The sequence below is a fragment of the Myotis yumanensis genome, unplaced genomic scaffold (genome assembly GCF_028538775.1).
Source record: "Myotis yumanensis isolate MYYU_CA2020_CCGP unplaced genomic scaffold, mMyoYum1.0.hap1 SCAF_1, whole genome shotgun sequence".
Taxonomy (NCBI): domain Eukaryota; kingdom Metazoa; phylum Chordata; class Mammalia; order Chiroptera; family Vespertilionidae; genus Myotis; species Myotis yumanensis.
Genome location: NW_027223752.1, coordinates 42,130,466 through 42,153,618, shown reverse-complemented (window position 1 = coordinate 42,153,618; position 23,153 = coordinate 42,130,466). Strand labels below are relative to the sequence as shown.

General features: G+C 35.6%; 1 protein-coding gene across 8 annotated transcripts in view; it reads left to right on the top strand.

The window, feature by feature from the left end:
• The first annotated feature begins 256 nt into the window (after nt 1-256).
• Nucleotides 257-23,153, top strand: part of KIAA0586 (KIAA0586 ortholog) — a 98,685-nt gene continuing 75,788 nt past the window's right edge. For 2 of the 8 annotated variants that reach the window (XM_070419070.1, XM_070419056.1), the window contains exons 1-15: nt 265-349; nt 837-1,128; nt 2,069-2,139; nt 4,947-5,016; nt 5,978-6,047; nt 7,789-7,963; nt 8,702-8,923; nt 11,602-11,752; nt 13,042-13,209; nt 14,987-15,110; nt 16,999-17,131; nt 17,753-17,970; nt 18,397-18,469; nt 19,863-20,087; nt 21,420-21,594. In XM_070419070.1, the coding sequence (XP_070275171.1) occupies nt 930-1,128; nt 2,069-2,139; nt 4,947-5,016; nt 5,978-6,047; nt 7,789-7,963; nt 8,702-8,923; nt 11,602-11,752; nt 13,042-13,209; nt 14,987-15,110; nt 16,999-17,131; nt 17,753-17,970; nt 18,397-18,469; nt 19,863-20,087; nt 21,420-21,594 (2,074 nt within the window). In that variant the 5' untranslated portion in view covers nt 265-349; nt 837-929. The other 6 variants (XM_070419066.1, XM_070419063.1, XM_070419068.1 and 3 more) reach the window with 6 other exon arrangements.

Here is a 23,153-nt window from a genome sequence, read left to right as displayed (position 1 = left end):
GTTAGTTCGGGAGCGCTGCTGGTGTTCAACGAGTCTCTTGGGTTTTAGCCAATATTTAAATCCTTTGGGGCAATGTACTGCCTTAAAACGATCCACACCTGTTTTAAGCCTTTTACGTTGGGCGTTTGTTTCCACCCGGAAAGGGATGGAGGAGCACCCGGGAGCATTGAGCCTTCTGGTTGGCTGTTTCGGACACTATTCTAGGCGCGCATGCGTGTTGTGTCTGGGAGGCGGGGGCGGGCTTACAAGGAAGTGGGTGTTTACCCGCGGGCAACTGAAGGTGTTGTCCGATGAGACCTGTGGCTGTGAGGTTGCCCGGCGTTCCGGAGACTCGGAGGCGTGAGTTTAGGTGACTGGTGTTTGCAACTGGAGGGATGTGTAAGACTCATTGGCTGAATAATGCTATTAAGCTTCTTACGTGGGGAATTAAAAAAATAATACCACTTGGGTTTTTACCTGCTGGACTCCCTCCTCCCAGCAAATCTTAACTCCGCCTCTACATCTGTTTGATTTTGCCTTGCCAACTGGGACTGGAGAATGCACTGTTATTGTGGTGGTTATTATGCTCATGCAGTCATTATCTTGTCATCTCCAGTTTTTAAGATTCATGGCATGGTGCATTTGTAGACTGAGTGGGATTAATGGGTAAAAAGGTTCTAGTCTTTATGATGCATTAAGTACCAAAATTTCTAGCTTTGTGACTAGTCTGTTTAGACATTGTTTAATTTAAAAGTTGGTGACTGCATATTTCAGAATCACTTAAAATTCACGTTTTCTTTATTTACCCCCCCCCCACCCCACCCTCCGCGCGCTTCTTAACCCCACCTCCTCCCCAGTCTTCAAAGCGGTGAAAATTTTGTTCTGCAGTTTTATGGACCCAGAAGAAAGTTCTGCTATAGAATTTCGAGACTAGTTTTGTTGCCAATAATATGAAAGGCCCCGAGTTTAGTCCGGAAAAGAAAAGAAGGGTTAAAATACCAGCGAAGAGGCTTCGGGAGGTAGCTTCTCCAAACCAGGGAGAGAATTTGGCTTTGCTGAAAGACGAGCTGTCCTGTGTTGCTCCGGCGTTGTCTGCAAACAAACATCTTCCTTTTAGAACGGGAACTAGCCTGAATGGAACGTTATGTGGTATGTGATTCCACATAGTTTTTCAACTTTTCATTTTTGTAAATTTTTTGTCTTTTTTATTGCATTTTTTTGCGTGTGTGTTTCAAAATTTAGAGGATTTTAAATGTTTAAATCCACAAATGTGAGATGGTTAGTTTGTACAGGTGTCAAAAACTGACTATGTTCCCTGGGAAAATGGCCAGGTATCTCCTGCATCCAATAGTACTGAATGGATAGAATGAATGAAACTTGAACATTTCCTATTGTGTTTTTTCTTTGTGTGGCTTTTGTATACTCTTCCAGTTCCATCTCTGATGGACATTCTTAATTTGTATGCTGAGCTTATTTTTTCACTGCTGGGCTTTTTACCAAATACTCTACCTTCTGTTTGGATTACGATAGTCAGTTTGGCGTTAGTAGAAAAACACAACTTCTGCCATTTGATGGCTTTCACATTTCAATTCACTTAACCTGTATTGACCTCAGTGAAAATGAAGATAACATATGCTTTATCCAATTCATGGGTAATTGTAAGGATTAAGTTAATGGATATATGTGCAAAAACAAAAAATATTGCTTTTATAATGTTGCTTTTTGGTTGGTACAGCATATCATATGCCTGCTGTTAAATCAGGCTTTTATATTATATACGTATTTTATTCATGGCAAGTGATTCTGCCCTAGTTTGTCCGTATCTGACAGAGTAATGATATACTTTAAACCATTTTATACTTATCTCACTTGCTTGTCAATATTGACCCATATTTTCCAAGATATGAGTTGTAAAATCTCATTTTTCTTAAGTTTTTTTTTTTTCTTCATGAAATGTGGCTTCCAATTTAGGCCTTGCATTCATATGGAGTTTATATATACTAGTAGCTCTTGAGTCATGCCTGTACAGTTTCTACATGTAATGTTCTGATTTGAAAAATCACTAAAATTGATTTCTTTGTTTTGGTAGGTTCATCAGACTTAGCTTCTGCTAGAAATGATCACCAGCCTCCATTAGAAAACCCCCCTGTGTCAGAAAGTGTAAGCAAAAGGATTCTTAATTATGCTGATGTTGAAATTTTCAGTATTGTCAAATAATGTATTCTTAAATTATGTTTGATTAGCAGCAAGCCTTGTTTTTAAATTTCGCTTACCAAGAGAAATGTTTGACATACAACGATTGTGATTTAAATAGTGTTTGAGCCGTTAGCGAAAAAGCCTTCCATAGAATCAAAAATATCCATTAGTAAGATAATGACCTTGGAAAGAAATAGTGTAATTGAAAAAAACAGCCCTGCTATTATCTAAGGAAAAGGTATTCTAAACAAGAAACATTATGTAAATGTAAGGAAAAATAACATAATAAAAAATGTGAGTGTGATTATACATCAGACAAACTATTATGAGGTCTTTTGTGGGTATTTTCTTGAGGGGTCTTTAAGAAACAAAAACATGAAATTTCCATGTTAACCTTTTTATAGTGCTAAAAATATTTGATGATAAATATAATGTTTTGGTGATGCAGTCCAATTAGACTTTGACCAGTAATCATAATGTTGACCTATGTATTGTCAATTTAACAAGTCTATAAAAGAGAGTTTCACAATATTTTGGGATTTTTTTTCCCCTTTTTATTGAATTTATTGGGGTGACACATGTTAGCAAAACTATACAGGTTTCAGGTGCACAATTCTACAACACATCATCTGTACACTGTATTGTGTATTTACCACCCCAAGTCAAGTCTCAGTCCCTCACCATTTATCCCCCGTATACCTTCCTCCACCAACACCCCTCCTGCAATCACCACATTGTTGTTTGTGTCCTCGAGTTTTTTCACAATATTTTGAAAATTGAGGCTGGTAAACTAAGAATTAGGTTGAAGCTATTGTCAATTTTTTCAAAAACCCACAGTAAAAATGTATAATTACGCATCATACTTGATCCCTGAGCCCAGCCTTTGGGTTGGTGTTTTCTGTTCCTTTTTTGAGCAGGCCTTATTTAATGATTAATGCTATTTGAATTTCATTATCTTAATAATTTCCTGAATGTATGGAAAACTATTTATGTATGTTTGAGGATAAATAGGTAACATTTGTCATGAAGATGATCAGGCAGGATTCCATTACATTTAATATGGGCTCACAGCTTGTTTTGTGTAGATTTGTCTAATGCAAAATATGTCTGCAAAACAAACCTAGTTCGTTATCATTTTATCATGAACACAAACTGCTATCTCTTTGCATCATGTTTTTGTTTCATAAATAAGTACTATTGACTTGGCCATCCTATTTTAATTAGAAAACCGAAGGAGTTTGTACCTGATATGCTCACATTTATAAATGCTCCTATTCATATCTATTTCTCCCTACTACCAGAAGATAAGATGTTCCTTTTCCTGTTTGGGGCTAATCCTTACATATATATAGAAAGAAAATAAAAAGTTAAAAAAATTCATTGTAGAAAATACAAAAAGAAAAAAGAACTTCCATGATTTAAAATCAATAACTATTAACATTTTGAGAGGGTTTTTTTTCCCTATGTGTGGATATATATTATGAAATGGGACCATACTATTTTATAACTAAATATCACTAAGGATATTTTTTCTAAGTAGTATTAAGAATATTTTTCTGTCATCTTTTTCTAGAAACTCTTAATGGGTTTATAGAATTTAATTGTATGTATGTGCCATTGTTTATTTGTTCATATTCCTATCATTTGACATTAAATTTTTATAATGTAAACAACCATGTGATGAACATTCTGGTGTATATCATGGGTCGTATCCTTAAGATTAATTTCTAGATGTAAAATTATTAGATCAACGGACATGCACACTTCTGAAACATTTCTAAATTGCCTCCAGAAAGACTTTATCAATATATAGTCTCTCCAGCAAGGTCATTACTGGAATTATCTTCCCATTCATTAATACAGAGCATTAAAATTAAACAAAAAGCCTTTGCCATTTTACATGTAAAAGGCATCTCATCGTTTTATTTTCTATTTCTTTTACTAATGAAGTAGAAAATTTTTTTAATGTATGTGGCCATCTATATTTATTCTTTTGTGAATTACATATTGATGTGCTTTGCTTTTTCTTACCAATTTGTAGGAGTTGTTTATATAAATTTCCCAGATGCCTTCTGTATTATTAGTTTCATTGGCTTTTCTGGGGGGAAGTTAACACTTGTTACCAGTCAATAGCCTGGATCAGTTTTCTTTTATGATTTTCTCTTTTCCAATGTAGCAGAAAAAAAGAAAAGGTGTGCCTAAGGCAGTTGAATAGAACATTGAATGAATCTAGTACTTTAACTCATTGTGTCTTACCCCTGAATATAATCTACAGGTGAAGTTGCACATGTGAACAGAAAGCTATTTGTCAGTAGGTATGACTTATATAGAGAAGCCTTCTGATATGACATTATGAGTTCAGTGACAAAGAATGTTTTGGTAAATTTGTGATTTTGTGCCATGCACTGGCCATCCTTATGTTCTCCATCAGACTCACAGTGAATCAGATTTTCACATTTAACGGTAGCAACTGAGATGTTATACAACTCGCTCTGCTAGAAGTGGCAAATCGGGATATGAGTGTGAATTTCAGGGCCATAGTTGCTTGCTTGTTAACTTACTCATTCACTTGTCTGACAGCTTACTACTCATTCAACAAATCCTTGAGTAGCTTCAAGGTACCTAAGCATTCTGGTGGTGATGGGAATTAAGGATAAAGCATATCCTGCAATCCCAAAATATAGCAGTCACATGGCTAGTAAATAGTACTTGATAAGTAATAAATCATAACGTTTATTTAGCCTTTTATTTCTTCCTTTCATATCCCAAAGGGTTTTTCTAAAGATGTTGCAGTGAAAGGGTTGCCTTTGGATAAAATAGAAGAGAACAATAGACAGAAAGGTAAAAGGATACATTTGATTTTTTAAAATTGTGGTCGAATATACATATCATAAAATTTACCATTTTTAAGCAAACGGCTCTGTGGCATTAAGTACATTCACATTGTTGTGCACCTGTCACCATCATCCATCTCCAGAACTTTTTCATCTTCCTCAGCTGAACCTGTGTATTACCCGCTAACCCAGCTCTCCATTCCCCCTTCTCTCTAGCCCCTGGCAGCTGCCATTCTACTTGCCATCTCTGTGAATTGCACTAGACCTCAGATAAACGGAATCATACTTGACCTTTTGTGATTGATTTATTTCAGTTAGCATGTCTTCATGGTTCATCCATGTTGGAACATGTGTCAGAATTTCCTTTTAAGCATAGAATTTTATATTTTTTATATATTCATTGACTTTTAGACATTCATTAAACAACCTAATAGTTTTTTCTTATTATAATTAAAATTTTTTCCTTCTAAATTAAGCTATTAATTGAATCTCAAAAATTCCAGAAAAGGGTTTGCAATGGTAAAGTTAATTTTATTACTACCAACCTATTGTATAGGTTTGGTACTAGAAACCTGTTTATAAATTCTGAATTCAAATTTTGGATAGCCTTTGATAAGATAGTAAATTAAAGTGGTGCTTTGAAAAATTTATTTTGATGCTTTTTTTAAGAAGTTGACTTGACTTTACTCTAAACAGTTTTCTCTTTAGAGCTTGAGCAAATATTTCCAATTTGGCCCCAGGTGTTTTTTTGTTTGTTTTGGTAACATTTTTTCTCTAGGGCCTCAGGTTATGACTATTGATATTTAGTCATTTGTGTCTTGCCTTTTTAAAATTGTGAAATCCTGTTGCTGAATTCTTAAATATTCTTTAAATATTCTTTCAGTTTAAAAAGGTGGTTTATTTAGTAGTTTATTAAAATTTAACAAATTTTCAGGAATCTGAAGTATATTTTTGTTTTTATTTTGCAGCAAATGACATCTTTATTTCCCAGTACACCATGGGACAGAAAGATGCGCTCAGAGCAATTTTAAAACAAAAGTAAGTTGCACTTACAGAAAATAGGTGGGCCACTCCTTGTTTTTATGTGGTTCTCTAAAATCAGTTTCACTTTATACTTTGGATATAGGAAAAACTTTTTCAATGTGTGAAATATATATTGTAACGTCAGTATGTTTAAAGCATTTTTCATGGTACTTGGCACATATATTCAATAGCTGTTAACAGTCATTACAGAAGAGGTACTGTTCAAAGTACTTTATGTGATTTAACTCATTTTTTACTCACAAAGTCCAATGAAATACATTCTATTACTATCCCAATTTTACGAATTCCGATTTTATAGATGAGGAAACTGAGGCACAGAGAAAGTGATTTTTCCCTCTGTCATTTAGCAAGTAGACATTAGGCTGGGATTCAAACACAGGCAGTCGGGCTTTAGAGCCTGTGTCTTAATCACATGGCTACACCACTTATAGCAGAGGTCAAGTAGTTCCAAATACATAATGGTTATTATTTACCATCAGAGGATATTTAGACTCATCCCAGGTTGCTTAGAACTTAGTTGGGGAGAGAACATACACATATATGGAGGAATGAGTGATTAGAGCTCATAGGAAACATAATTGCATTCACTATATTATTAAACTGTCCTGTATAGACATTTAAATGATAGCATGGCTGTCAAGTCTCAATTGTGTGATATAGGCAGTAAATGCAAAAGGAGTTAATGAAAGGAGAGATCAAGAAGAAGTATTATAAGGACAAGCTTATTTTAAAAAGTAAGGCTGATGTTGGAGAAGGAGAAGGTTATAACAAGTGGGTAGAAACAGGTTGAGAGAACAGAGCGCGAGAGCATGAGGATGGTGTGGTACAGTGAGTGAGGAGCGGACTCCAGCGAGTTGTTTTGTGAAGCGATAGGAGTATATAGAGGAAGCTAGGGCAGGGCCAAAGCATGGAGTACGTGGAAGGCCAGCCAGAAGAAATTAGCCTATTTAGTTGCTATAAGGAACAATTTTAGATGTTTGAATGTTGGAGAAATATGTGTGGGAAGTTTTTAAGCAAGTCAAAACTGGAAGAATGAAAATAGTTGGCAAGAGGTGATGAAATGTTTTACTGGAGAGGAAGAAGAAATAAGGGAGAAGTGTTTTTCTGAGAGAGAAGGCTTGTGTCCTGGGAAGATCTCTGGGAATCAGATCCTAACGGCTGCTTACTAGTTATGTGACTTCGATAAACTATAAGTTCCTCTGTGGACCTCAGTTTCTTCATCGGTAACATTAGGAAATTAGGGTAGATGGCCTATTGGGTTCTCCCACCTTTTGTGATTCTATGACCCTATTCCTGCAATTGTGATGAAATAATTGACACAACTTGATGACTCATGTGGGTATGAGAAGGTTAAGTGGAGGATGGAGAAGTCAAGATATTCTCAAAATTTTGAGACAGAGGAAAATGATGCTCTTAGTAGAAATGAGGAAATATCAAAGAGGAGTAAGTTGGAGAGGTGCCCTATGTCTTCTTTAAAAATCAAGGGGGGAAATCCAGCAGCTGGGGATGGAGCTCATTCTCGCTGATTTTACTTTTTTTTTTTTTTTACTAGGGAGTCTTTGGTTTTGTCAGTGGTTTACGTCATTGTCATCTTTAGGCCAAATATAGAGTGTAATACATTTATTTATTTTTTTAAACCAGGAAAAACCACTTTCAGCAGATCACCACTTAGGTATTTCTTGAAATGGTTCAAGGTAGCTTACTGAATATATTTTTATTCCTTTTTTATTTACAGAGCTCAGAGCATGCCTGTTTTTAAGGAGGTAAAGGTACAGCTTTTAGAAGATACAGGTACAGAAAAGGACACTGTTGCTCAGGAGCCTAGAACTTCACCCCGTGGCATTGACTCAGCTACAACTGTGGCTGCAGCAACTGCTGCCGCCATTGCAACAGCAGCTCCACTGATAAAAGTATATTTTTCTCCCCAGATATTCATTCATTCATAACTACTTTGTAAAATGGGAAAGTATCTATTAGAAACTGATTCTATAAATGGTTGTGTTCAACTGTAGGTTAGGGACATTCTAGTTGCTCTCAATTTGAAAGCATTTTCTTGTTTGTGGTGATGTATTACCTCCCAGGAGTTGTGAGAACCCTTCATTACTGTGGAAATGCTAGAGATCCTGGATATTTCATCTTGGGAGCCCCTCAGTCCTGGGCAACCTGGGACACTCGGCCATCCTTATTTTTAGAGCTGGAAGGGACTTTAGAAATCATCTCTGCCACAGCTCGTAAATGGGAAAACTGAGAAACAGGTCAGAGTAGCACAAGGTCCCAGAGCTAATAGGTGGCAGAGCCGAGACTAGAACTCCAGGCTGCTGACCTCACTCAGCCTGAGGTGAAGGAAGTATCAATAGCTATTTTGCTTTGGTATTTCCTTCCTTTTAATTTCCAATTAAGTATTTTATTTCTGGCATTATAAAAATTGTGTGGCAGATTTGGTATTTTTTTATGAAGAGAAAAGATCTACTTAAAGACAATATTTGTGCCTTTTGTTTCTATGATTATAAAAATAAAGGCATCAAATCATCAGAGATTTCAAGGGTAAAAATCTGGTTTGATCATTTCTCAATACCAATTGCTTTAAATAACATTTTCAGTAATGGAGCATATCATTTTAATATCTTTTGATATTTTTATTGCCATAGGTGCAGAGTGATTTGGAAGCAAAGGTCAATTCTGTTACAGAATTACTCAATAAGTTACAGGAGACTGATAAACAGTTACAACGTGTTACAGAGCAGCAAGCAAGTATTCAGAATAAACATGAGAAACTACATTGTCATGATCATGAAAAGCAAATGAATGTGTTTATGGAGCAGCACATTAGGCATCTTGAGAAACTACAACAACAACAAATAGATATTCAGGTATCTGTCACAAAGCCGGCACCCATCCCATAGTCCTTTATCCCTTGGATTTCTAGGCTAATGTTCATTGATTATTGCACTAGCTCATTAGATTGTAAGAGTTTTAGTTCTTTAATAATGATTGCTTGTTTATCATTCTTCCCTTCTATGTGGAGAATTCTGCATGTTCTAGTTCAAATGTCACCAGTTTTGTAAGACCTCCTTATAGTTGGCTTCTCCTTTTGTGGTTTTTCTGTTCATACCATTTTTAAAATGCTCATATCACAGTGCAATTATTTCTTACATCAGTGTTTGTTAGTCTGGGAATGTGCATCAGAATCACTTGGAGAGCTTTATAAAAATAGACATGCTCTACCTCCCAAGATTCTGGGACAGCAGGTATGAGAAATCAAAAGCTCTCTAATCTGATGCACACACTTGGATGAGAACCATCCAGAATACATATTGCTTCTGCAATTAATTAAAGGTTTGAACATTGTTCAGTGTCTTGATTCAAAAGACACTAAATGATTCTCTCTCCCTCTCTGAAATCAATAAAATATTTCTTAAAAAGTAAAATAAAAATAAAAAGTTATCCTCACAAAAAGCTGATAGTATAGTTTCTTATTTATTGTGGAATTTCCAGGTCTTGGGATAATATCCAGCATTCAGGTACACAACATACTTTTTTTTTTTAAATAAGTGACCAGCATTATAAATGCATTGATTTTATTTTACTTTTTCTCTAATTAAAGTGCAGCTTTAAAACTTAAAAAATTAAAATACAACATTCAGAAGAATATACAAAAATAAGTTTATTATAGCTATCACGAAGTGAACACTAATAAATTGTAATTCTTAAGACTTATTTTATATATATAAAGTATTATCTTTTCTTAAAAAAATATTTTTATTGCCCTAACCGGTTTGGCTCAGTGCATAAAGCATCGGCCTACAGACTCAAGGGTCCCAGGTTCGATTCCGGTCAAGGGCATGTACCTTGGTTGCGGGCACATCCCCAGTAGGAGGTGTGCAGGAGGCAGCTGATGGGTGTTTCTCTCTCATCGATGTTTCTACCTCTCTATCCCTCTCCCTTCCTCTCTGTAAAAAATCAATAAAATATGTTTAAAAAAATATTTTTATTGATTTTAGAGAGGGAGAGAGAGATAGAAACATCGATGATGAGAGAGAATCATTGATGGCTGACTCCTGCACACACCCCACTGGGGATCGAGCCCACAACCCGGGCATGTGCCCTTGACCGGAATTGAACCCGGGACCCTTCAGTGTGTAGGCCGATGCTCTATCCACTGAGCCAAACCAGCTAGAGCTTAAGACTTCTTAATAGTCTTGAGCTCTCATGTGGTTGATGATAGTATTTTTATTGGAATAATTATGGGCATACAAAGTAAAGTTTTAGTAAGTACTCCATGCATAACTAAAACTGAGTATGCCACATGTTGTCTAGTGAGAGGCTGGGAGTGGGTCTATGAGAGTTCTCTTCTTAGTCTACAAATAATTGCACGGTGAGCCTTGATTTCTTTATCTTGAAAATGTATATTTTTGTTCAGGAAAAAATGAGATGACACAATTGAAAAGCACAGATTTCTTAAAGAGAGGGTCCTTCTTGTCCTGTTTGTCTGCCATTCATCCATCCTTTCATTCATAAACATGTAATTTATTGATTTTCTGGTTTTGGAAGAATGGAATTTTTGCTCATTCAGTTTTATTCATAAAGCTTATAATTACAGAGAAAGTTGAGGTTTCAGTGACATACTAGGTATATTAGTAGTTCCATAAATGCTTAATGAAATGAAATTTATTGAGTCTCTCCCATGTAGAGAGATCTCTACACATTGATAAGAATTCTGTAAAACTATGAATAATTTTAGGTTTTTCTTTACTTGGCATAAAACCTCTTTCGAAATCAGTTTTATTGGATAAGATATTTATACATTTTAGATATTTTAATAAATAATGCTGAAAACAGTTACCACTATACTTTCCACTTATATATAAGTACATTTATTATTGCTGCTACTAAATATGGCTACCTTTAAATGCTTACTAGTAATGGTCTTAATCCTTTACTTCAAACAAAATTATCCAGAATACAAAAGATGAGATGTTTTGCTTTTAAATGATCTGTTTGAAGTAGAGGTCCCCTTTGTTCTGGTCATCTCCTAGCCCAGTGGTTCTCAACCTTCTGGCCCTTTAAATACAGTTCCTCATGTTGTGACCCAACCATAAAATTATTTTCGTTGCTACTTCATAACTGTAATGTTGCTACTGTTATGAATCATAATGTAAATATCTGATATGCAGGATGGTCTTAGGCGACCCCTGTGAAAGGGTGGTTTGACCGCCAAAGGGGTCGCGACCCACAGGTTGAGAACCGCTGTGACCTAGCCTATTTCAGTGTCCCCTGAGCCATCTCTGAATTAAAGGGAAGAAACTGAGGTTTGGCATAGTTAAATGAAGATTTCCAGGTCACACTGCAGAGCCAGGCTGAATCCAGGCCTTTGTGATGCTATATTCTTCCAGTGGTAGTGCTGCTGCAGTGGATCCTTTATGTAAGGTATTTATTTTCTTTGTTATTAAGTCTGAGGAATGGTTTTAAGTCCTCTAATAAATTTGAATGCATTTTGTCACCTAACTCTTTCAAATGATATTTGAAATCAATAACATTTTTCTTCTAGACTCATTTCATTAGTGCTGCGCTCAAGACTAATAGTATTCAGCCTGTTACTGTGCCTCCTAAAGCAGTGGAACACTGTTCTGTAAAACTAGACCATTCTAATCCTGGTAGCGGTGACCTAGCTTCACAGAACACGTTTGGTTGCAAACAAGGTAAAACAAATGTAATTCTCTATGAATTAATAATGTCCGCTCTAAATTTTCTTTGTGGTATATTATTGGGTTGTAGAAGATTAAGCCTTTATTTTATAAAATTACCAGTAGTTCTTTTTGTAGGTCGTGTAATTTTTAGGTCATTTGGAAACTTGATCATGTCCTACTTTTTTGTTTTAATTAATAACCTTCATAAATTGTCAGAAGCACTTATAAATGTAGAAAAATTTTACTTATTTAGTATCAAACATGCTTATAATCAATTCTCTACGTCTCTAACAAACTGAGCATTTACTATTTTTTTTTTTATTCTGTTGGGAGAAACCACCTGAGTAAAATTATAAACTATTTCTAAGTATTTTCAAAGAGTTAGTAATGCAAGTCTGTCTATCTTAATAGAACTTTAAAAATCTCTGTTTATAATAATAGAGGAATATATAGCTTATTGGTATTACACCTTTGGAATTTAAAATAAATGAATAAGTGTGTTCCAAATTATTGATATTTGAATAATGAATTAATGAAAAATAAGGGCTGTTCCTTTAATGATATACTTCCTGGTTCATAGGTCAATATTCAGTCACTGAGCCACACCATTTGGGCCCATGTGTTTTTCTATAGAAGTAGACATTTGTTTCATCCTCAATTCTGGAAAATTAGTTGCTCATAATTTTGTTTTTTTTCAGACTTGGGTTTTAAAGGAAGATGATGTTTGTTTTATTGATTGTGTACCGAATTGGGTTTTTTGTGTATTATAGTGACAGTAAAAAAATTTTTTAAAAATGAGTAAATTAAAAATTCAAATTAAACTACATTTTTCTATGTTTTTTCTTGGGCATATGTCATTTTTATGTCCTTGTAGTTGTAACAAGAAATAATTTTATGCTACTACTTTACTAGCATACCACAAGTATTTCCTATGTTTACATAATTATTTTCATAATATTAATTTTTAATGATTGAAGGATACTTTTTGGGTGTTTAGTACTTCCTATACTTAATACCAGATGGTCTTACCAGTTTTTATTGCCATGAGCAGTGTCTGGCTATGCCATTTTCACCACAGCACTGAATATTATATTGATTTTTTTCTTATTTATTAACTGTATGTATAAAATATTTATAGTCTATTGATTTCTTTTGATTTCTAGTGAGGCTGAAGTTATTTCTGCATAGTTAATAATTAGTATATCCTTTATAATTTTGGGTTTATTTTTAAAATATGGGGAAGAGTAACACTCTACAATGTAAAGTTTTTAAAAAATAAGTTAAATTTATTTTCTTTTAAGCACCTTCAAGAGAGGTTGTAGATATGGATTTTGATAAACAGAAATCTCCTTTGGAGACACCAGCACCTCGAAAGTTTGCTCCTATACCTGTTTCAAAAGATGATAAAATATCAAAGAGGGAAAATCCTGCAGAAGAAAAAGAAAATATGGAGATATCAGGTCATGCAGGTAATAAAGCAATTATTAGCACCCACTCTTTCTGTTACACTGATGTCATATTAAGAACAGATTCCACGCAATACTCAGAGTTTTCTAATGAGCTAAAGTAACTAAAGTGAGTTGTCTATTTTTAATATTTTTCTTTAAATGATAAAGGCCAAATCAGGTTACTTTAGATTCTTCGTAAAAGGAGTTGGAGATATACACTTATGATTCTATTTTGATTGTCTTCTATAGGTTATTTAATCTTTCATGAGCAAATTTTGCTTTTAATAAAAAAATAATGTTCTGCTGATCATTTTTGAGCATGTTTTCTTATGTTATTTTTAGGTGTGAGTTTCAATAATAAAACTCAGAGAAATTTAACATTTGTTACTGTGTTCAGTTGAAAAAAGTGTTCGTGAATTAACTTTTATAAATGACCTGAAATAATTTAGACCCTTAAATATAGTAGTATTCCTTTAGGAAAAGTAAATGAACATGTTAAGTATAAACTTTTATTCTTTTTTAAAAAATATATTTTATTGATTTTTTACAGAGAGGAAGGGAGAGGGATAGAGAGTTAGAAACATCGATGAGAGAGAAACATCGATCAGCTGCCTCCTGCACACCCCCTACTGGGGATGTGCCTGCAACCAAGGTACATGCCCTTGACCAGAATTGAACCTGGGACCCTTCAGTCCGCAGGCCGACGCTCTATCCACTGAGCCAAACCGGTTAGGGCTAAACTTTTATTCTTAAATGTATTTAAGTCCTGTCTTGAACACATTTAAGGAGTTTTAAGGAATTTTAAAAAATAATCTTTAAAAAACCAACTTCACCAAGATGAGGTTGTTATGTAGTCTCATTAAAGATGAAGTTAAAGAGAAGATTCAGGTAATAGTTGGTATGAAGAAAAACTTCTCTTTCAAATTCCTTTTTTTCTGTAATGTAAATAAAGTTGGGCCTGAACTTTCACCTGTATTGTTTTAAAATTTAGTTTTATTTGATGAGTGTATTTATAGCCTACATTATAGAGTGAATTGAGTTGATCACCATCATAAGAAGCTAATTTAGTATAAATATATGTGAAATCCTATGTAATAAAGAGCTAATATGCAAATAGTCATCATGCCATCACGCCGTCATGCCATAACGGCTTAGACACTCAACACTGGGGAAAGAGGAGTGGGGCCAGCCAGGCACAAATGAGCTCACGCAAGAGAAATGGGGACCAGCCAGGCTGCGGCCCGGGAGAGGAACAAGCCGCCTGCCCTGCGGTCCTGGACACCAGCAGCTGTGCCTGCAGCCTGGGAGAGGGACAAGCCGCCCGCCCCGCGGTCCCAGTTGCCTGTGGCTGCAGCCCGGGCAAAGCCGCCCGCCCACGGTCCCCTGCAGTTGTGGCTGGCCCAGGTGAAGCCGGCATGGGTCCTGGGTGCCTGCGGCTGGCCAGAGGGAGGGAAGCCTGGGTCCTGGGTGCAGGGTGAGGCAGAGGCGGGTAGGGGTGATCAGGCCAGGGGGGGAGCAGTTAGGGGTGATCAGGCAGGCAGGCAGAGGTGGTTAGGAGTGATTAGGCAGACAGAAGTTGTTAGGGGCGATCATGCAGGCAGGTGAGCAGTTAGAAGCCAGGGTCCCGGATTGTGAGAGGCAGTTGGGCATCCCCGAGGGGTCCCGGATTGAAGAGGATGCAGGCCAGGCTGAGTGACCCCCTCCCCATGCATGAATTTTGTGTACCGGGCCTCTAGTATCATATAAAAGAGGAATGAAGTAGTACTTGAAAAATGATACTGTATTTCTCTTATTGTAGAAACTTTAAGACTATTGGAACAAATTTTGAGTAATCAAGATTCTTTGACAAGAATAAATGAATCTTCAGACAAAACCTCACTAACTGGAACAAAAATAGGATGGAATCCCGAAAGGAAAGACAGGTAAAAGCTAGATTGAAAAGAGCGTTAACATTTCTAAAGTTTCTTAACTAATTTTAATAAATATTTTATATTGCTTTCATAAATTATCTTAGACTTACTTGCTATTTTCTGCTGCTAATGTATATTCCTCCTTTTCTGTAATATAGTTATGAAATGAGTATATTTAATTTTTTTAAAATGCAGGTTATTAATTTCTAATGAATGCGCATTTTTCAATTTTGATGAAATGCTATCTGAGAATAGCCTCAAAAATAATCTGATGCAGGATAGAGGAAGCTGGGTTGTTCTTGATGCTCTTTCCTAGACTGTAAAGTCTTTATTCTTTGTCATATGCAGCAAATCTCTATTTTGTTAGCTAAAGTCTGCTAATGATTGGAAAGAGATTTCCTTAACTACTTTGAATGATTAAATCTCCCTGTTTGCCAAGTGGTGTGTGTGTGTGTGTGTGTGTGTGTTTGGGCACAACTTAAGTTTGTAAGTCTTGGTTAGCCTTAACTTCCTGCTTGCACAGAGCCGCAATTCAGCCAGATTGAGAGATTAGTCCCTTCTCATGTCTTTCTTGGGCATGCACACATAGCCCTGTACGTGCAGATGACCTTCTAGATCCCCAATAATGTGTTGGAACTTTTCAAAACTACATAATGGACATCTCATTCCTCAGATTTTTAGTTTATTGGCAACCCTCTTGTCCACCCCAACTGATATGGCCATCTCAGGCAGCTAAGATATTAGACAGTTGCCACTATTTTTGAAGAATGCCCTGGGGGTAGGGTTTCTTACTGAGCTGGCTCTGAGGCAAATCAAATAAAGAGAAACCCTGTGAATGGGACTTGCTCAGGAGCTCTAAACCTGTTCCTCCCTCTTTAGTGGTTGTGATGCTATTGGTTTTCAGGGCCACCACAGAGTTTAGGAAAGGGTTTGGGGAAATGGGGCATGTTAAAAATGCCACAAAAATGCCTTTAGCAGGTTTGGTTCAGTGGATAGAGCAGTGATGGCGAACCTATGACACGCGTGTCAGAGGTGACACGCGAACTCATTTTTTTGGTTGATTTTTCTTTGTTAAATGGCATTTAAATATATAAAATAAATATCAAAAATATAAGTCTTTGTTTTACTATGGTTGAAAATATCAAAAAATTTCTGTATGTGACACGGCACCAGAGTTAAGTTAGGGTTTTTCAAAATGCGGACACGCTGAGCTCAAAAGGTTTGCCATCATTGGGATAGAGTGTCGGCCTGCGGACCGAAGGGTCCCTGGTTCGATTCCAGTCAAGGGCGCATACCTTGGTTGTATGCTCCTCCCCAGCCCAGGCCCTGGTTGGGGCTTGTGCAGGAGGCAACCAATCGATGTGTTTCTCTCACATCAATGTTTTTCTCTGTCTTTCCCTCTCTCTTCTACTCTCCCCAAAAATCAATGGAAAAGTCTCCTCGGGTCAAGATTAACAACAACAAAAAGCCACAAATCTTCCTGTTCTTACTTAGAATTATCCATTTTCTTGATTAATGTTTCTCAGGTTTTGCAAGCCTTTGTTTAATTTCCAGAGTTCTGAAAAAGCTGTTTTTGACCATTTTTGCAACTGCTCTCTTTGCTCTTATGTAGAAGAGGATTTTCAGAGGCTCTTAACCATTCTAAGAGTGTTTCTGCATGTTAGCTTCTTCAAAGTAAAACCTTTCCTGCTCTTTTTCTATTCTGCCTAAAGCAGTCTGGTCTGAGTAATTTTGTCCCTTGTGATATTTTGTATTATGTGTGTTTAATCATATGATTGATTAACTTCATTGTCCAGTTTTAATAGAACACCATTTAGAATTCATATAACTAAGAATGTATGTCATCAGATTTTTTCTGAATTTGATAATTTAGGAAACTTTATTTCTAAATCTCTTATAGCATTGCTACTCTATTCTCTCAAAGATTTCCTTCCTTTGAGGAACTAGGAACAGCTAAGGTGACTGTGCAGAAGTCTGATAATGTTCTTCATGATCTTGGCCAAAAAAGGAAAGAAACAAATGGCTTACTCCAGGTAAAGTGGCAACAGGATACTAAAATTGATAATTAGAAAGATAAAAATTAAGAAATAGAAAAGTTATCAAGGCAGAAAGCCAGAGTAAATATGAAGACAAAGCACTGAAAAAAGACGTGTTATCCCGGTCTGTTCTCTTTGCAATTTTTTTTCAGAAGCCCTCACTGATTTCTGCTTCCTGCTCTGTGGCTAGGATGGAGCCCCATGGCCCACTCTAGCTTTATAGCTTCTATTGGAGAGGAAGGAAGGGGGAGGGAAAACTATGGGTGGGCCCTTGTTTATCCAGTTCACAAAGTCTGCCATGCCTTCCTAGAGCCAACCCTCTTCTCATTTTGATTTAGCTTATTTCACCAGATACAGTTTTTATTGGCCACTGTATTCCCTACCACTACTGTGGACATCTCAGCTCTATTTCACTTAACATACACATTAGAACCTCTAAATAGAAAGAAACCTTAATTGCCAAGTATTCTTTTAAAACTCTGAAATTTGACAAATTGAGCCCTTAGAATATATTGGTATAGTATATGGCCCCAACTATAATAAGAGCTCTTGTTTGGAATAAAATAATATGAAATATGAGTTTTACATGGTGACATTTTTGCTCTTTTTTCTTTTAAGCCAAAAGAATCTCTGCTTATGTCGAGGCTTGCTGATTTTCCACAGAATTCCATTAAGCTTCAAATGACCAGTACCAGGTCCATATTGAAAGAAGCTGAGAAGATTTTGAGAGGAGTGCAGAACAATAAAAAAGTACTTGAAGAAAACCTGGAAGCTATTATTCGTGCAAAGGATGGGACTGCCATGTATTCGTTTATCAGTGCTCTATCTAGCAACAGGTAAGACAGGATGTTGTTATCCTAAGGTTATTTATGAAACCACAGTTTACAGCCTTTCTTAATTTTTTTTTCCTAAGCATTTTATTTTGTGTAATGTGTTTTAATTGTTAGAAAAGGTTCTTTATTTCCTTAAATGATATGGGCTTATGATGGAGTTGAATTTAGATCTGTAAATGTTACTATTACTTTTACAAATGTGACTGTTCCCTTTACTTTTGTTTCTCTTAGTACATATCTTCTGAGATTTACATATACTTTACAAATATACTTCTGTTTGATGAAAACTAATAGTATTGTTTTTTTCTTTATGGATGAAGGATATTGGGCTACACAGTGGATTCAAAACTATGTAAGAGATCTGATCCATGTTCTATTCTCAGGACATTAAATGCTAATAAAGAGAAAATTCTTTATTCTCTTTTGTAGAGAGATGTCAGAGAAGATTCGGATCAAAAAGACAGTGGATGAGTGGATTAAAACTATTTCTGCAGAAATTCAGGTAGATTTTGGGAAAAAAAATAGAATTAATTCCCAGGAGATAATATTGTTTCCAATTTATAAGTATATACTTATTCTCAAAATATTCCTTATATATAACTCCACTTATAATTCTTAATTTCACTCTATCACTATATTTATTTAATAATAAGTTTCATTTTACTTAGGGGCTTTATCTCATAAATTATATTAGGGTTCTTTTCTGGCAAATTGTTGGATAATAAATAGAATATGAATATTTGAAAGAAAATCTAGCAAAAGCGTTTAGAAAAGAAAGAAGTATACTTAAAAAAATGTTTCAAGACAGCAGATTTAGAAGCATTGGGCTACCCAAGTAAAAATACCGGTTACTTAAAGGGAAAATACTCTACAAGATTTTTCAGGTTACTGAATTTACAGAAGTCAGTTCCAGATGGAAAAATTTCCCCTTTCTCACATCCGGAGGGTGTCTTCAGACATTAGCATTGCAAAAATTTAAGAGTTGTTTTTGGTATTTTTTATTTTTTTAAATTAAATTTATTGGGCTGCCATTGGTTAATAAAATTATATAGGTTTCAAATGTACAATTCTGTAATATATCATTTGTATATTGCATCATGTGTTCACTACCTGAACTCAAGTCTAGAGAGTTACTTTTATATAGGGGGGTCAGTAATTTAAAGAAAAGTCTTAAAATTTTATATATTTGAGGAAGTAGAACTAGACAGAGTAGCCCTGTTATTTTTATCTTGGGGTGCAAAGTGTTTTATTCCTAACTGTAAGGTGTGTTTATATGTTTATTCACAGTGACAGCAAGATGAAGTGTCAGTTCGGTTTCCACAGCAATAAATACTGAAATATATTTTTGCACTTTGTTGTTTATGATTATATATTTCTAATGTGGTTGTGAAGAATTTATACTAGCTATTATCTGATGTACCAGAAAAAAGCTGAACTAAGAGTGTACAATTATCAATATATGTCACTATTACTGTGGATTCCATATAAAATGTTTGTTGAAACCTTCAAGCAACTTTAACTTATAAATATTTATTTCAGAGTTTTATTACAAAGTTGTTTACTTTTGAAACTTATTTTGTAACTTAATTTTTGAACAATTTCTACAGTCATATAGTTCAAACATCAAAAAGCTCTATAATGAAAAGTTACCCTCCTACCTCTGTATCTCATCTGATATTTTTCATTCACCCTGTTCCATAAGACACCAATCTTCTTAGTGTTTTGTTCATTCTTCCCAAGAATTTTTATTCATATGTAAGCCAATATTATTTGTCTATAAAGCATTAAAAACTGCTAAACTATATTTTTATAACAGAAAAATACAGATTTTAATGCTTTTGAAAGCATTAGTACTTGGATAGATTTTAAGTAATTTTAATTTTGATTATGTTAAGGATGAACTGGCAAAAAAGGATGAACAGAAGAGATTTGATCAGAAGAATCAACGGACCAAAAAAGCTCAGAATATGAGTAAAGATACTAAATCCAATAAGCTAGACAAAACAGTAAATAATTCTGTAATTCCAAGAAAACATGGTCAAAACCAAAAAGAGGAGCATTTTAAAAATCCACCTATGAGGAGCATGCCTGCTTCAAGCTTACAGAAAGAGAGAAGAGAAGTAAGATCCTACTCTGGTTATGTGGCATAAATGTTGCATTAAAACTATTTCCTTTAAGATATAAATTATGAAAATGTTTTTAAAATATGAAGGACTATACAAGTGTAAACTAATTTTAAACTGTTGATATTTAGGGTTTTGGATATCCACAATGTGGATATCACTGCATAAAATACATAATTCCTTCCTGAGATCTCACACTTAGAATCACAGTTTTTTAGATCATCTAGTCCAAAAATTAGGAATTTATGGTACTAAGAATTGTATTTCATCATTGTGTGTGTGTATATGTATGGCGTTTGTTTTTTCAGTTTAACAAATGTATGTTTAGTGCAGCGGTTCTCAACATGTGGGTCGCGACCCCTTTCACAGGGGTCGCCTAAGACCATCGGAAAACACATATATAATTACATATTGTTTTTGTGATTAATCACTATGCTTTAATTATGTTCAATTTGTGACAATGAAATTGGGGGTCACCACAACATGAGGAACTGTATTAAAGGGTTGCGGCATTAGGAAGGTTGAGAACCACTGGTTTAGTGCCTAGTGATTGATGAGGTATAGTACTAGGTATTGAGGATGGAATGTTTTGGCTGCTCTACGGAGGCTCTTTCTTTTTTTTAAAATATATTTTATTGATTTTTTTTACAGAGAGGAAGGGATAGGGATAGAGAGAAACATTGATGAGAGAGAAACATCAACCAGCTGCCTCCTGCACACCCCCCACTGGGGATGTGCCTGCAACCAAGGTACATGCCCTTAACTGGAATCGAACCCAGGACCCTTCAGTCTGCAGGCCGACGCCTTATCCACTGAGCCAAACTGGTCAGGGAGAGGCTCTAACTTTCTTAATGCCAAACATGAATTTGGGGGCACATTAATAAAGCATCTAACTCAATGGTTAACACTTAGTAGATGCTCAATAAATGCTGCCTTTCTGTGTACTATTTTAGGTTATGATTAAAGGTAGGATCAGAAATGTAGAAAATCATTTAAAGACTTGATTTATGTTATATTATTATAATTGAGTGTAATATATAAAGTGTGTTTAAACCTTACTTTTTGGTGCTGAAAGTATTCCTAGTAGTGTAAGAACCTTCATGTTTCTTGGGTGAGTGTTTTATATATTTAAGTTTCATGCTTTTAAAAACTATAAAACTTGAAAACTATAGCTTGAAAACTATATCCAGAATTTATTTAAAATAAAGGACTTTTCTGACCTGATCATTGTTATTATAATACTTAGGCTTGCAAAAAGAGGCTTTAGGAAAGTGAGATAAGTGTTTGATGACTATTTTGTTGGTGAGATCAATAAATTTGTGTACTTAGGGTTTTTTGAAAGCAACCGCAGCGATACAAGATGAAGATTATATGTTACAAATTTATGGAAAACCAATTTATCAGTGCCATCGCAGCACTCTTAAAAAAGGACCATATCTCAGATTTAATTCTCCATCTGCTAAGTCCAAACCACAGAGACCAAAAGTAATAGAACGGGTTAAAGGTAAGAAACCTCATTTTTCGTGGTAAACCATTTTTATGGTATCAGTTTTATGTAAAGTTTAATTTTTGCTTTTTATTTATTATAAATACAGTTCAAATTATATAATGTTTTAGCGAAGGAAAAACAATTCCAAGGGAGTAAGAAACAATAGACCTGATTCAAGGCACAAGGTAGGAATAAGTGGAGAAAAATATAGAACTAGATGGTATCTTTATTTTTTAAAAATATTTTTATTGATTTCAGAGAGGAAGGGAGAAGGAGAGAGAGTTAGAAACATCAATGATTAGAGAGAATCATTGATTGGCTGCCTCCTGCATGCCCCCCCCCTACTGGGTATCGAGCCCACAACCCAGACATGTGCCCTTGGCCGGAATCGAACCTGGGACCCTTCAATCCGCAGGCTGATGCTCTATCCACTGAGCCAAGCCAGCTAGGGCAAGAATTAGATGGTATCTTTAGATAAAACATGATAAAATTTGCATTTAAAGAGATGAACCTTGAACAATTTAAATGAAAATTTAGGGAAAGTAGACATTTCCTTGGAGGTCTTGGTCCATCATGTTCTTTGTGAACAGAAAGATCAGCCATATGCTGTATATTATCATAAAACTGCTAATGGGGCCCTGGCTGGTGTGGCTCAGTTGTTTGAGTGTTGTCCCATGCACTGATAGGTTGCCAGTTCGATTCCTGGTCAGGGCACATGCCCAGTTAATGGGCTCGATCCCCAGTAGGGGGTGTGCAGGAGATAGGGATCGATGTTTCTAAACTCTCATCGATGTTTCTGTCTCTCTCTCCCTCTCCCTTTCTCTCTTAAAAAAAAAAAAAATCAGAGCCCGGTGGTGTTGCACAGTGGTTGAGCATTGACCTATGAACCAGGAGGTCACAGTTTGATTCCCAGTCAGGGCACATGCCTGGGTTGCAGGCTCAATCCCCAGTACAGGGCATGCAGAAGGCAGCCAGTCAGTGATTCTCTTTCATCATTGATGTTTCTACCTCTCTCCCCCTCTCCCTCTCCCTGAAATCAATAATAACATATTTTTAAAAAATTAATGAAAACAATATTTTTAAAAATCACCTTTAAAAAAATTCTCATGGGCACTTTTACAGTTCTCAAAGAACCATAGGTAACAAAAATGAAAAAAACTTTTTGGTTATATTGTACATAACTAAAAATATTTTCACTTACCACAGTATGTTTTGACTCTCAGACATCATATCACTAATGTATTTAAATATAACTCTTATACTAGTATATTGAGCCTGTTGATCTTGTTACATTATATATATATATATATTTTATTGATTTTTTTACAGAGAGGAAGGGAGAGGGATAGAGAGTTAGAAACATCAATCAGCTGCCTCCTGCACACCCCCTACTGGGGATGTGCCCGCAACCAAGGTACATGCCCTTGACCGGAATCGAACCTGGGACCCTTCAGTCCACAGGCCGACACTCTATCCACTGAACCAAACTGGTTAGGGCTCTTGTTACATTTTTAAATTCCTTGTACTTTAGCAGTGTAAGCCACTTTGGCAATATGTAGTAACTAGTGGATACC